The sequence below is a fragment of the Bos grunniens genome, chromosome 14 (genome assembly GCF_055505025.1).
Source record: "Bos grunniens cultivar Pamir isolate PY7600 chromosome 14, Bosgru_T2T1.0, whole genome shotgun sequence".
NCBI classification, from domain to species: Eukaryota; Metazoa; Chordata; class Mammalia; order Artiodactyla; family Bovidae; genus Bos; species Bos grunniens.
Window position 1 is genome coordinate 35,216,711 of NC_141178.1, and position 15,221 is coordinate 35,231,931.

General features: G+C 41.3%; 1 protein-coding gene across 1 annotated transcript in view; it reads left to right on the plus strand.

Moving 5' to 3' along the window:
- SLC30A8 (solute carrier family 30 member 8) overlaps positions 1 to 14,459 on the plus strand; it is a 41,226-nt gene extending 26,767 nt beyond the window's left edge. The window contains 6 exon segments of the mRNA XM_086335648.1: positions 3,863 to 4,013; positions 6,372 to 6,483; positions 11,436 to 11,448; positions 11,548 to 11,598; positions 11,600 to 11,661; positions 12,947 to 14,459. Of these exon segments, the coding sequence (XP_086191774.1) occupies positions 3,863 to 4,013; positions 6,372 to 6,483; positions 11,436 to 11,448; positions 11,548 to 11,598; positions 11,600 to 11,661; positions 12,947 to 13,092 (535 nt within the window). The 3' untranslated portion in view covers positions 13,093 to 14,459.
- Positions 14,460 to 15,221: the final 762 nt, after the last annotated feature.

A 15,221-nucleotide genomic window follows, 5' to 3' on the forward strand; every position in this document is an offset into this window, starting at 1 on the left:
CTGTTTTTGTTACATGAACACATTATGGGTTCCCAGAGACCTGGGTTGGAAAGGATCATAAATTTGTTTACTTCAGCCCCTTTCTACTTTTGAATTCCCTTTTGCAATATCCCCATAAAATGGTCATTGAGTGAAGAGTGAAGTTGCTCAGTCATGTCTGACTCTTTGAGACCCCATGGACTGTAGCTCACCAGGCTCCTCCATCCATGAGATTCTCCAGGCAAGAGTACTGGAGTGGATTGCCATTTCCTTCTCCAGGGGATCTTCCCAACCAAGGGATTGAAAGCAGGTCTCCTGCATTGCAGGCAGACACTTTAACCTCTGAGCCACCAGGGAAGCCCAAATGGTCATTAGTTTTATATATATTTTAACAGAATAACAGGGAATTTATTTCTCTCAAGAGTAATCTATCTTATTTTTGCATCATTATGACTGCATGAAAATTCTTCCTTAAACTGTGTTAGCTAAATTCTCTCTTTAGTTTCCATCTATTGGTCCATTCTCTTATCCAGGCAGTCTTGAATCATTCTCATAGGACATCTGATCATCGCCATATTGGTGTGGTCTTCCTAGATGACCTGTTTGATTACTCATGACAATGGGGAGTTGAGGCCAGGACTTCGACCCTTTTTGGTTGATTTTATCTTTCCTATTTGATAGTCTGATTTGGGGTAACCTTACTTAAAACTCTGTTATCTATCTATCTACCTACCTACCTACCTACCATCTATGGTAGACACAATAACGACCCCTCAGGGGTTTCCACATTCTAACCCTTGGAACTCCTGAATATGTCAATTTACATGGTAAGAGAAACTTTGCAAATGTGGTTAAGTTAAGGATGGATCTTGAGACAGGCAGATTATCCTGGTTTATCCAGACAGGCCCAACATAACCACAAAAATCCTTATAAGAGGGAAGCATAGGTCAGAGGGGAGAGAAGATGATGTATTGCTGACTCTGAAGATGGAGGAAAGAGCCTGAAGTCAATGAACATAAGTGACCTCTAGAGGCTGGAAAAGGTAAGACAATGAATTCCCCCTGGAACCTCCAGAAGGAATGCAGTCCTGCCCACGTTCTGACCTCCAGAACTATAAGATAATACATTTATGTTGTTCTAAGCCACAAAGGCTTTGTGGTAACTTGTTATGGCAGCAACAGGAAACCCAGATTCCATCTATGTATCAACTGTCTTGCAATGTAACATAATATATGCAATCAGGTAGGTTCACGCATAAAAGTGAAGAAGACAGTGAGAGTAGAGTGGCATTTTAAACAGATTTTTTTTTAAGAGAGGGTATTAAAGGAGTCCCTGGAATTAGAGGACAACCTGAGCATGCATACTTTGAATAAGTTCCTGTAGGTACTCTCATATCCTGACCTTGTACCTGCTTCAGTTCCTTCCTTCTTAGTTTGGGACCCTTGCTCAAAATCTTTAAGATTAACAATCAGAAGAGTGGTATCTGATCTGCTGTCACTGATGAGATCCCTAATTCCACCCAGTTAACTTGAAAATGCATTTCACATTGGCAGTGGGAGAAAACGTATGGAGATCAATACAAGTCTATCACTCCTGCTGCTGCTGCTGCTGCTGCTGCTAAGTCGCTTCAATCGTGTCCTAGGAGACAAATAAGCCAGGCCACATGTCCTGCTGACTGTCATCATCTTTGCATAAGCAGAACAATACGTCCCCAGGACAGCAGTAACAATAAAAATATTAATAATTTCCCAAGAGTCGTCATATAGGCGGTCCATGCTGCCTCAAGATGAAGATGCACCAGTTAACCACCACATAAATCTGGCACCTTATGACTGAGGCTGACTTTCTGAACAGATACCATCCACATCTTCTTTTTACTGCGACTGCTTTCAAACTCTGAGCCTAACATTGCAGGTGATTTTCATACTTGCAAAGACCAGGGAATTGAAAAGCACGGACTTCCCTGCACAAGGAGGTAATTTTTATGGATAAACATACTGAGTGACTAAAACGTTTACTTAGAGAACTGGGATTACAGATTTTAAGTGCTGGATGCTGCATTGTCTGACTACAGAGATATCTGAACCATAATTTGGGAATACATCTATTCCTTGGGAGCCCAAAATCAGGGCAGAAAGTTCTAACAGAAGTTGCTAAGGGATTCTAGGATGAAGGTTATTGATAGAACCTTAAGGCTAAGTTTTCTCTGCCTGAAACATTTCCTCCTCTCCTAGCCCATTTAACTCTAGTATAACCTTTCAAACCCAACTCAATTGCTTTGTCTGTCTAACTAAATCAGACTCCCTTGTTGTACTATCTGTAGCACCAGTTCTTAATAGGCTTAGTATAATTAGAATTTTCCATTTATGTGTGTCTTTTTAGAATCTCCGCCATCTCCATCATACTTAAAGTTATAATGGGGAGGGGCCATGTCTGTTTACACCATTATGCTCCAAGTACTTAACAGTGCCTGGCATATAAAATCCCTAAATAAGTTTTTTTTAATATAAAATGAGTAAAAGAATGAATGACAATGGAATGAGCATACATGGCAGGCCTAGAAAATGCCAGGTGTACACGGCTGTCTGAAGAACTTTAAATGGTAGCTTCTAATAGAAGGTGAATTTCTGCTCAAACACTAACAATATAAAACCTTTTAGATTATGTAATGGTCAAATCTTGATGAATAGAAGTCACTCTGCTTTGTGACGATGGCCTGAATTTAATAGACACTTTACCTGCAAACAGACTGGGGTATGTGGCACTGAAAAATTATTTTTTTACACCTTTGTTCCAAAATGCTCAGAAAGTGTTTCTAGGCAAGACGTAAGAGATATTACTCCTAAAGTTGTAGATAAACAGAATTGGGTACGTAATTTAGAGAGCCTACCACTAATCTCTTGGAATTGGATTAGAGACGTTAAATTTTGCAATATGTTATACAAACATAAAACATTTATATACATGAATATATTGCAGTTTTGATAAATAGCTACATATTTACACAAGCACATTACTCTCATCATTGGCCATTAGGGAGTGATTCACATTTCAAGTTCTAGTGGAAATGAATAAAATCTAGTAAAATAAAAGTTTAAAAAATTCAACCTTGATGAAATTCACTGCTTATTTTGTTGTATTGCTTTCTGCTGCTTTTTGCCTTTGAAACCAGCACATTTAATTAAGCTCCCACCAAAGCTCAGCTTTAAGTCTAGCTCCGTAGACACTTGATAAATGATATTTCCCCACCTCATTGTTAAATACTTGGCATTTACCTAACAGATGTAACTCTCTAGTTTTAAAATGAAACACAGTAGCATTAACTGGGCTTCCCTGGTAGCTCAGCTGGTAAAGAATCTGCCTGCAATGCAGTAGACCCCGGTTTGATTCCTGGGTCAGAAGATCTCTGGAGAAGGGATAGGCTACCTACTCCAGTATTCCTGGGCTTCCCTGGCTCAAATGGTAAAGAATCTGCCTGCAATGTGTGAGACCTGGGTTTGATCCTTGGGTTGGAAAGATCTCCAGGAGGACATGGCAACCCACTCCAGTATTCTTATCTGGAGAATCCCCATGGACAGAGGAGTCTGGCGGGCTACAGTCCATGGGGTCACAAAGAGTCGGACATGACTGAGCAACTAAGCACAGCACAGCATTAATTAGAAAGAGAAAACTGATGTGAATCTTCAATGTCTGTCCTTGTGTGAAAATGTTTAAATTCTGTGATACTCCTGTGTTCAAAATTTCTCCAAAATAGTCCATTATAAAGCAGCAATGTTTCAATCCATTGCCATTTTGGATAACACAGGCTGTTGTCAACATGATACTGCAAAGATTTTTAAGGGTTAATCTCACGTGTGCCAAGAACATTGTTTTTTCTTTCAGACTAAGTGTGATTTTACACCAGAAATGCCCTGCCCACAATCACAAAGAAGTGCAAGCCAATGCCAGTGTCAGAGCTGCTTTTGTACATACCCTTGGAGATCTATTTCAGAGCATCGGTGTGTTAACCAGCGCGCTTATTATCTACTTTAAGGTGAGTATATCGGAGTCAACTCACTGTTCCAGTGACTTTATAGATTAGGTGGTACATGATCTGGCCCCCCATTATTACTTTAAATGGGGGTGGACTGCCGATTTGCCTACACAAATTACTTTACAAGGTGTAAACAAACAAAACATTCGAAGCTTGAAACCTTAGATTTTCCAAATTCATAAGAGCTATGTCTTTAACTATACAGCTGCCAGTCTTTTAAGAAAGCAGTTCTTTTGTCCTGGGGTTAAGGTGGACAGCAACAGGACCATGAAAAACTTAGGGTTCTTAGGTTATAAGCAACAGAAAAGGTCTCTAGCTCACTTAAGCAAAACATAGATTCACTGATTGAAATTTATTAGAGGTACTCCTCTAAGAAAGCAAGGTAGAAATAAGGGAAACTTTTGGTATTCAAATGTCAGAAACTATCCAACTTCTATCCCAGGCACCATGCTGAAATGAATGTACATGTGTGTGCATGCTCAGTCACTCAGTGGTGTCCAACTCTTTGCAACTCTATGAACTGTAGCCCACCAGGCTCCTCAGTCCATAGGATTTTCCAGGATTTTCTAGAGTGGGTTGCCATTTCCTCCTCCAGTGGATCTTTCCAACCCAGGGATCAAATCCACATCTCCTGCATTTGCAGGAGAATTCTTTACTACTGAGCCACTTGGGAAGCCTGAAATGAATGTGATTCAGCTAATTTTTTTTCCTCTTCTTGTCACTCTGCTGAAAATTCATGTTTCCGGGAAATGGAACCTGATTGACGTAGATTGGGTCTTGTATCTGTTGCTTGGCTGGGGAGGGTAGAGCCGTTGACTGACTCTTCCACAGTGGGAGGGAGAGAACTTCTTTCCCAAAAGAACTGTGTTAATGGAAACCTGGAGTAGATCTGGGTGAGCCTCTGACCCTAAGCAAATATTCACTATAGCTCTCTGTTTGGTAATAACAAGAACTAGAAGAGGTGGGTGAGGCCAGAGGTACAGGCAGGCGGGTAATGGAGGAGAGGGGCATTTATCTCTGTCCATTTGCATCATGACTGTCCATTTCACAGGGACTCTATTGTTTTACTAAAAAACTAAAACATGTAAACAAAAATTACAAAGACATGTCTGAATTCAACTGAGGAAGTCTCACTGAAAGCTTTAAGCTTAAGGCAAAATTCTTCAAGTTGTACAGGTAAGTAGAGTTTGAAAGTACTCTTATCAAGAACCCCTGGCCGAGTTTCTTAGAAGTAATGGGGCACAGAGTTTTCTGTGGCACAGAACTTCATCAAGGGCAGAATAGCAAATGTTTCACCCTGAGGCCAAGGGCTCCAGTGGTGAGAGGGCGTGAGAATGAGGCCTCAGTGTATACTTTTTGGACTGTATCAAAGATGCCTACCTTGAGTCTGCAACATACTTAAGAGAGAAAGATATAAACTGACCCCATCTGCCAAGACCAAGCTCTGGCTATACCTTAGTCATATGCAACCTCTGAGCAGATGATTTCCTTTCTTATCATAATTAAGGCTGAAAAGTCACTGAATGCTGTGCCCATGTGTGCATATTTTTATCCATCCTCTCTACTTCTATTAATTTGAGAGACATTAAATAAGGCCTTTTGAGGGAGCACTCAAGGATATCTCTCCTCTTCTTTTTCATCCTCATTTAAAAAAAAAAATTAGCAGCACTGGCTTTTCCTGATCTGAAAGAATAGCACTGAAACATGTACATAACCACATGTAAAACAGAGTGCAAGTTCGATGCATGAAGCAGGGCACTCAAAGTCAGTGCACTGGGACAACCCAGAGGGATGGGTGGGGAAGGAGGTGGGAGGAAGGTTCAGGAAGGGGGGACACATGTATACCTGAGGCTGATTCATGTTGATGTATGGCAAAAATCACCACAATATTGCAAAGTAATTAGCCTCCAATTAAAATAAATAAATTCATTTAAAAAATTTGGCAGCACTGGCTTTTCATTGCAGTGAGCAGGCTTTCTGTAGTTGGACTGTGTGGGCTTAGTTGCTCCATGGCATGTGGGATCTTAGTTACCTGACCGGGGATCAAACCTTAGTCCCCAACACTGGAAGGTAGCTTCTTTACCACTGCACCACTGGGAAAATCCCTCTCCTTACCTCTTAAAGTGTAGGGAGAACATGTCCTATGGTGTCCCTTTCTTTAGTCATCGAGAGTTGAAAGCTTAGAAGAAGAATTATGTCTTTAGGAAGTCTTGTCTCTGATTGGGATGTTAAGTGTCAGGAGAGTGAATGGGTGACAGGAAAGGAAGGAAGCGTGGGGCTTTACTTATTTTATCAATCAGACTCTCTGCAGGGGAGGCCTGGATTCAATGAACTGAAATTCCTTTTTTTTTTTTCTAGCCAGAGTATAAGATGGCAGACCCGATCTGCACATTCGTCTTCTCTGGCCTGGTTTTGGCCAGCACCGTCACTCTCTTAAAGGACTTCTCCATCTTACTCATGGAAGGTAGGAGTGATTTTCGTATTATTTCCAGCATGTGTGTTTTCTCTTCCCTATAACCACAAAAGGAAATGACCTCAAGGCATGCTCACTGTGAGCCTGCATTATAAGGAAAATGTAAACTGAGAAGGAATTTTTATGAATCCAAGTACTATGAGTTTTATTCATATGGGAATAAACAAAAAAGAATTGGCTTCTATTTCTTCTCTAGCAACTATCATATCATATGGCACAGTATAAAAGCAATATGTACAGATACTAGAGACAGTGAGGCAGAAACAGCAAAATTATACGTTTATTCCTGAATATATGGAAATTACCTAAGAAAGATTGTGTAACTCTGTCTCTTGGGCAGCATTATAACTACTATGATACTGAAAAAGTAAAATGCTTGTTAGACTAGGCCAGCAGTTCTCAGACATTAGTGGCATCAGAACCACTTGGAGGGTCTGTTAAAACAGACTGTGAGGCCCACCGGACAGTTCCTGAGACAGTAGACCTGGATGGCAGGGGGCCTGAGAAATCCAAATTTTAACAAGATGTTGATGCTACTGCCTTGGGGACTGTACTATGAGAACCACTGGACAAGTGTTTTCATACCACTTTAGGGGTTCCTCCACGAGGGCACGGGGAGGGGTCCTTGGAAAATCCAATCACAGCTAGAGGTTTGCACCCTATCAAACATTCAGATGATCAAAAACACCCAGATGTTGGCTGAGCTGCTCTCTTCTGTCCAGCACACTGTGATAGAAGGTGGACACAGTCTCAGAGGGCAGCTGCCTTTGCAACAGTTCCTCCTTGCCTAGCTTAGCTTTCACTGCAGAGGACACATGAAGGCTTCTGTTCTCGGCCGGCACTGTAATCATTGGTAGGTGATGGTGCTGACCACAGTGAAACAGGAAATGGATCGAAAGTCCTTGTGTGACAAGTGAACGCCCTCGCTTGGCAGGGGACAGTGTATTTGTTTAGGTCCCGGATGATTCCACCTCCTGTCCTGGGGGCTGAGTGCCGAGCCGCAGCTGTTGCTGCTTTTACAGAAGCTATCGAAAAGAGACAAATGCATACACAATTTAGGATGACTATATTCAGTGTCCTCTCTCAGTACAGCTCTTCTTTCATGATTATCTTTTTTTATGTAAGGAAAAGTGTAGCTAATTATTGAAAGTCCTATCAGATAGGCAGGTAACTCCTACATGGAATATACTTATTTTTAAATTAGGTTTTCAAATTAGGTTAGCATAAAATAATACTTGTACTTGATAAAATTTAAATATATATGTGTGTGTGTGTGTGCTGTGTGCTTAGTCGCCCAGTCATATCTGACTCTTTGCAACCCCATGGACTGCAGCCTGCCAGGCTCCTCTGTCCATGGAATTCTCTAGGCAAGAACACTGAAGAGGGTTTCCATGTCCTCCTCCAGAGGATCTTCCCAACCCAGTCATCAAACCCAGGTCTCCCGCATGGCAGGCCAATTCTTTACTGTCTAAGCCACCAGGGAAGCCCAAGAATACTGGAGTGGGTAGCCTATCTGTTCTCCAGGGGATCTTCCTAACCCAGGAGTTGAATTAGGGTCTCCTGCATTGCAAGTGGATTCTTTATGAGCTGAGCTACAAGGTAAACCCATATATACATATATATGGAAAGGCATACATACACATATATGTGTAAATGGAAAGGCATAAAATGATAAGACTTCTCCCCATTTTTTCACCTTTAAATTCTCAATCTTATTCTTCAAGCCTAATATCTACTACTATGGTAAAAGGTGACATATATCTTTCCAAAAATATCTATGCATTTACACATATATGTATATGTAATAAAACACACACACACACATACACGTGTGTATGCTGTTGCTACTTAGTCACTAAGTTGTGTCTGACTCTTTTGCAACCCCATCCCCAGCAAGAGTACAGGAGTGGGTTACCATTTCCATCTCCAGGGGATCTTTCCGACCTAGGGATTGAACCTATGTCTCCTGCTTGACAGGCAGATTATTTACCACCAAGCCACCAGGGAAACCCTAAATATGTGTATACATGTGTGTGTCTATATACATGAGTGTGTGTGTGTGTGTGTGTGTGTGTGTAGTGTATGTGTATATGTCTTTTTTTCATACAAACAAGATTATACACGTATTTTGTTCTGCACCTTGTTTTTTTCAACTAGAAATCTTTCCATATTAGTAAATACATAGATAACCTCTTTCTTTTTCATGGGTACAAAGTATTCTATTGTTAGCATCCACTTGCTTATTGATGGACATTACAAATAATGCTTCAATTATATTCTTAGCACTTATATCTGTGGAATAATTGCTAGACATGTATTGCTGTTTGAGAAGTTATGGACCTTTTAAAATTTGATAGATACTGTCATTTATACCAAAGAGACCATATCAGTTTTTTTTCCCACCAACAGTGTATGAGAGTGCTAATTTCTTCCCAACCTCACCGTCACTGGATATTATCAAACTGTTGATTCTCCTCTAATCTGATAGGTGATTATATTATACCTTATTGATTATATATGTGAATCTTTAATTATGAAACCTAGTGAGTGATTTTTCATATACCTATTAGCCTGGGTAATTATTTTTTTGAACACTAATTTTGGTATTTTTCTGGATGCATTAATATTTTTGCAGGCTCTCCATCAGAAAGAAAAAGGTTTCTAGGATGTGATGAACACTGAGGTCCACGGGAACCTGTCCTCTTGCTTGTCAGTATTATTTCATAGAGGAAAATAAATAGGAGCAGACTTGCATTCTCCATAAAAGCAAAGTGATAAAAGGAGGCAAGAGAAAAAGAGGAGTGGGATCTTGACTTAATCTCAAGGGTCCCAGATGAATGACAGCAGAAGGTCAAAGGAAACTCTCCAGGGATGACACATTAGGCATAATTGTCACCTTTGGGTTACAATACCTGGGGTCTAGTGTTTACATAACACTTCACACCCAGAGGAGGGATCTTAGAGTCTGGCATCCCACTTACCCATGTGGCCTTACAAATTCTTCTTAACCCTTCTGACTCCCAATTTCTTCTCCAGTCAAACAGTTCTAACACTGATTAGATCTTAAAGTTTTATAACTATTAAATAAGATCATTACTAGAAAGTGCTTAGTGCAAACCTTGGCCTATAGTAGGTTCTCAATAAAGGTGCTAATATTATTAATTATTTTATTATTGTGTAACATTTTCACCCATGACTATATGCACATTCTATGGCTAATCTGAGATAAGAATTTCTTTGTTTCTAGTACTCCGAGCTTTGTGGCGCTCATAGAGTAAAAAATCATGTTGACCAGCTGTTTGTTCTATGAAAAGATATAAAATGGGATAAAACTAAACTCAAACTGTACTGAATTTTAAGTTAGCTCCAAGGAGGGAATCCCTATGAGCAAGGTTCTTAAACCCTGAAAAAGGAGGGTTAAGGATTCCCTATTCCCTTTAAGAAAGTGGTTCTAAACTGGCAGCTCATTACAATCATCCAAGAAGCTTTTGAAAAATACTTATGCCCAGGCCCTAGACCCAGAGATCTTGATAGATCTCTTGATAGATCTTGATAGATCTTGACAGATTTTGACAGATTTAATAGAAGCTGGCTTTGATGTTTTTTTTTTTTTTTTTTAACATGTAGGCAAGCTTGAGAACCACTTCCAAGCAGTGGTGCCCAGTAGCTTGTAAATACTCCTGCAATGGTTCTCTACTTTGGCTCTGTTAGAATCAACAAATGAGTTAAGAAAATGCTGATGCTGGTCTTATCCCCAGAAAATCTGATTTAATTGGTCTTGGGTGTAACCTGGTCATTGGGATTTCTTAAATCTCTGGTGACACTAATGCACATCCAAGGTCAAGAGCCACTCTGAAAGCATATAGATTTCAGAGCCTCATCCAGAAGATGTTTTCTTTAGGAGAATTTTGATGGAGCCAAGGCATATTTATTTACAACCAACACACCAGGTGTTTATGTTGTATGTATATAATTGAAGTGGCAGCTAAAAAATGTTCATCCTTAGAAAATTTTCCTACAGAATCCTATTTGGATCATCTTTAGTTGACAGAGATTTGCCTATAGCATCAAATGGCTTTACCACTGTGGTGCTAATTGAGTTGATTTTCAAAAAATTCTTATATCAACCTGATACCTTTTATGATTTTAACCAACCATTGACTTGGTTTTTCTCTCTGTAGCCAGCCAAAGCAAATGCCCTTATATTTTCAAATCCTATCATCTCTGTGACAATCCTTGCAATGTTTGAAAACGGTAATTCTACTTCCCTTCACCTTCCCATATCCAGGTAGAGATACTCCAGTTCCTTCAGCCCCAAAACATAGCTGACTGGCTGCCAAACTCCCCACCTTCATGCATGTTCCACACCATTCCTCTAGAAACAATGATGAGAGTCATTGAATAGTAAACCCTTACTAATGTACTTAAAATCATAGAAATTCTACAGACAGAATAATGAGATGGTATTATAACATTAGGATCTCCTATTATCATAGTTCGCTAAGGGACTGGTTGGATAACTAACAATTGTATAGCATTAGAGTTTACAAAAGACAGATGTTTTCTGAGATGTTTTCAGAGTCCCCAAAGGACTCTGTTAACTATATATTGCTTTTATTATACCTATTTTGCTACAAATATTCTGAGGATTAGTTCCAAGTGCTGGGTCAAATTCACAATAGTTGTAGTCAGAATGCCAACCCAAGATTATTCAATACCAAATCCCACGGGATTTCACTTTGCTTTCCAGATAATTACAAATGTAATTGGGGGAAATAATACACTCTGGAAGTGAAGGGTGATGACTGTCTTGATGGTTGCAGAGTAAAATCTGCAAATGCTCTTTGTGAACCTGTGGCTGATGGCAAATCCTTTGAAACAGGTGAATCTGCTTTTGTAAACATTTAAAAAAAGAAACCATAGATGGAGAGGGCAAGGTAGTATTTTAGTAAGGACTTTGCAGCCCCAATTAATCTTTGCACTGAGCCATATTTCATGAGATAACCTACTAACCCCGGCCTCCGGTTCTCTCCTCTTCGCGGGTGTGCCAACGCACCTGAGCTACAATGGCGTGAAAGAGCTCATCTCAGCAGCGGATGGGGTGGCGTCTGTGCAGTTTGCATGTCTGGTTGCTAACAATGAACCAAGTGATTCTCTCAGTTCACGCTGCTGCAGGTCAGTGAGTTTGTAAACATCCTGGACAAAAATTCAGTCATATCCTATAACGTCTGTAATTTCCCTCCTCTTGGTGGAGCAGCCCTGAGTGTCTGTTGCATGCCAAAACAATTGTAATGTGTTTTGTGTGACCAAGGGCCTTTGAAACCCCCTTCCCCATGCCAATGTCATCATGGCAACAGTGCTACTTATGACCACCCTGGAGGTCGAAGGTAGAGCTTTAGAGAGTAGAATAAAAGGATAAAAAGCCACCAAGCTTCAAGGCCTTAAATTCTGTTTGACTCGATGTCCTATTGGTTAAAGGAGTGGGGTGAATTTAACAAGAAACCTTCACTGATTATCTTTAGTGTGTGAGATGTTTTACCCTAGCATCAAAGAGAGAAAGGTGAAGGAGACACAGGTCCCATCCTTAAGATTCCAAAAAGGTAAAAGATATACTAGTCAGAATTAATGGTGGTTCCATTACTGGATGGTTAGCAATTCTGTAACCATGTGAGATAACCCTTGGGATGTGAGGTTTACCCTAAAAAACTACTTTGTCAAGGAGAAGGTGATTTTGCTCATGATACATCCTAGGGCTGAGAAAATGGGCAATGGCTCGGGAGACAGCTCAGACCAAGAATGATATATTAGGCTGCTGAGAAATAACTCATGAAGTTACTTAGAGGCAGGATACAGGAAGAGTCATTGGAGGACTGTGCTTTCTCAGACATCCTCATCTCAGCTGAGAGGCTTGGGTCTGGCTGCAGGGAATTTACAGCCTCCCCTACACCAATATTTCACTGCAAATGGAAGGATCGAGTAAACACTCAGGTTACTATGGAGGGAACTTCACAGCCTCCTGATACCTTTAGGGAAAGGAGAAAAAGACAGCAGAGAAGGCTGCTGCTCTAAATGTTTCCTGGCTCTTGTCACCATCCTTGAGATAAATTGTGATTATATATAAGGGTGAAAACTCAGAGAACCCAGGGAGCCAGTGAGCAGGGCTGTATAAGAAACAATAGTTCTGACTTGGCTTTTTCATGGCTTATCTCCTCTGTCACACTCAGCCCCTAGGGATGCCAGACCCCAGAGAGGACTGTGGGCAGGAAGTTCCCATAGTGACAGGGCGCTTTGCAGCTGTGTCTGTATAAGTGTAGCTGATTGTCAGACCCATCATGGCTCCTTTCAAGTGCACTGCCTGTGCCCTACCCCAGCAGCAGAGACAAAGTACTTGAAGCCGGAGATGAGCCGTTGCCTGTGTGTGTGCAATCAGTGCCAATCTCTCTCAGTTCTTTATCAACAGCAGCCAGCCGGGAGAGCCAGGTGGTTCAGAGAGAAATTGAGAAAGTCCTCAGCAGTCGCTTTCCTGTGCACTCACTCACCATTCAGATGGAGCTGCTAGCCGACCAGGATCCTGCCTGTCTTTTATGCGAAGACCCTCAGGACTAGCCAGTTGCTCTGCCAGCTCCCCAAGTTTGACAGGCCACTGTGTGCTGCTCCACAGTTTCTAAGAAACCAACAGAAGAAGTCTGAGAAACTCATGATACAGTACGATGCACACTGTAGCTCCATCCACCATAAATGAAAACGTGCTTAGATTCATCAGTCAATTGGATTCTCCATTCATCGGTAGCTGTGTTCATTCTAGAAATGTATGTATAGATTATTCCTGCCTGGGGCTGAAATAACAGCTATTTGTAACCACAGGTAATAGAAAGTTCACCTCCCTTCAGTAACGCGTCCCCAGGCTGAACGGGCAAAGCTGAACTCAGGAAGGATTCTTACCAGGAATCAGTGGCAAGGAAAGAGTCACAAAAATTTTCCCAAAACATGAAAAGCAAAAGTAAGGAGAGCCGAGTCAGGGGTAAAAGCAAATCTGGAGCTCCAGTATTCTTGCCTAAAGAATCCCATGGGCAGAAGAGCTTGGCAGGCTATAGTCCATGGGATTGCAAGAGCCGAACATGACTGAGCACACAAGTATGCATGCATGGCTCTTTAGATATGTCCCCTTATTTCATTCTGCTAAGTCTCTTCAGTTGTGTCCAACTCTGTGCAACCCCATAGACAGCAGCCCACCAGGTTCCCCCGTCCCTGGGATTCTCCAGGCAAGAACACTGGAGTGGGCTGCCATTTCCTTCTCCATATTTCATTCTAATGACTTTTAAAAATTTGAAATTAATACCATCATTGTATAGATAAAGCCATAAAGGTTAAGTGAATCGACCAATGTCATTTATTCTTTCATTTAAACATCTTTTTCAACACAGACTATGGGCAGAGCATTGGTAAACCAAGCTGACATGCTCTTTGCCCTCACAGAAGTCTTTCCCCTTTGGGAGGAGATAGTCATTATACTAATAAACACCACCAAGAATATACTACTAATAGCAGCAAGGGATATGAAAGAAGAGGGGCTGATTGAGGTTGGGGAGGTCAATGGAGGGTGTCTCTAAGAAACGGCATCTAAGAGGTAAGTGAAAGCCAAATGCACTGTAGAAGGAAGCACATTCCAGAAGAAGCAAGAGAATGAGGGGACACCCTGAAGAAAGAAGAGGGTTCATTTGAGGAACTGGGAAAGGTCCTTGTGGCTAGAATGTACCAAGTAAAGAGTGAGTTAAAGAATATGAAGGACCAGAAACTGGAGAGGGACTTTCCTGGTGTTCCAGTGGTTAAGACTTTGTGCTCCCAATGTAGGAGGCAAGGGTTCAATCCCTGGCCAGGGAACTAAGATCCCACATGCCACATGGCATGGCTAAAAGAGTGTTAAAAAAGACAGGACAAACAAGCAAGTACAAGTAAGAAAGTAGCTGAAACCAGATCTATTTTGACCAAAATCCCATCTATGCTCTCTCTTTGAACACTTTTGCTTTATTTTGGGTAGGGGGCTGTTTCTTTTTGATCAAGTAATCTGCATTGACAATCAGCCATTATTTCAGAAGTGCCTGCAAAAGAGGAGCCTATGTTCCTCAGAGGAATGAGATGAACAAACTGCTGTGTTTAACAGTAAAGGCCTGGCAGGTGCTTCTGTAATACATCCTGTCTTAGGAGGCACTAGTACTGTGTCCACGCAGGAGTCTGCTAAAGAAAGAGGAAGCCTAAAGGACTGGAAGTGGTTGTGGGCCAACATCGACCCCGGAGACCCTGAGTCATGCCAGTGACGTGGGACATGAAAGGGACAGAGGAGCGAGGCGGTGGAAACAGGGGACTCTGTGGTAAGGAATGAACGTTAGAAGGAATGAGAAATCTGGTCAGTCCCTTCCGCTGCCTTCCAGATTTGTGACCTTCCACTGCCATTCCATTTCTCTGAGCTTCAGATTCCTCATCTGAGAATGGGAATCACATTTTCATCAGTGGGTTTCTGTTAGAACTATGTGGGATAAAAATGTAAAGAGCAAGGTTCTTTGTGTGGTAAAAATTGAGTGCTCCATAGATATTCTTCTCAATCCAGAGTTTCTCAACCGTAGTGGAATCATCTTTTGGGGTTGGATCATTCTTTGTTGTGGATGGACTGTTACAACACAATGGCAGAAAGTTATTCTTGTGCATCATAGGAGGTTGAGCAGCAACCCTGGGCTCTA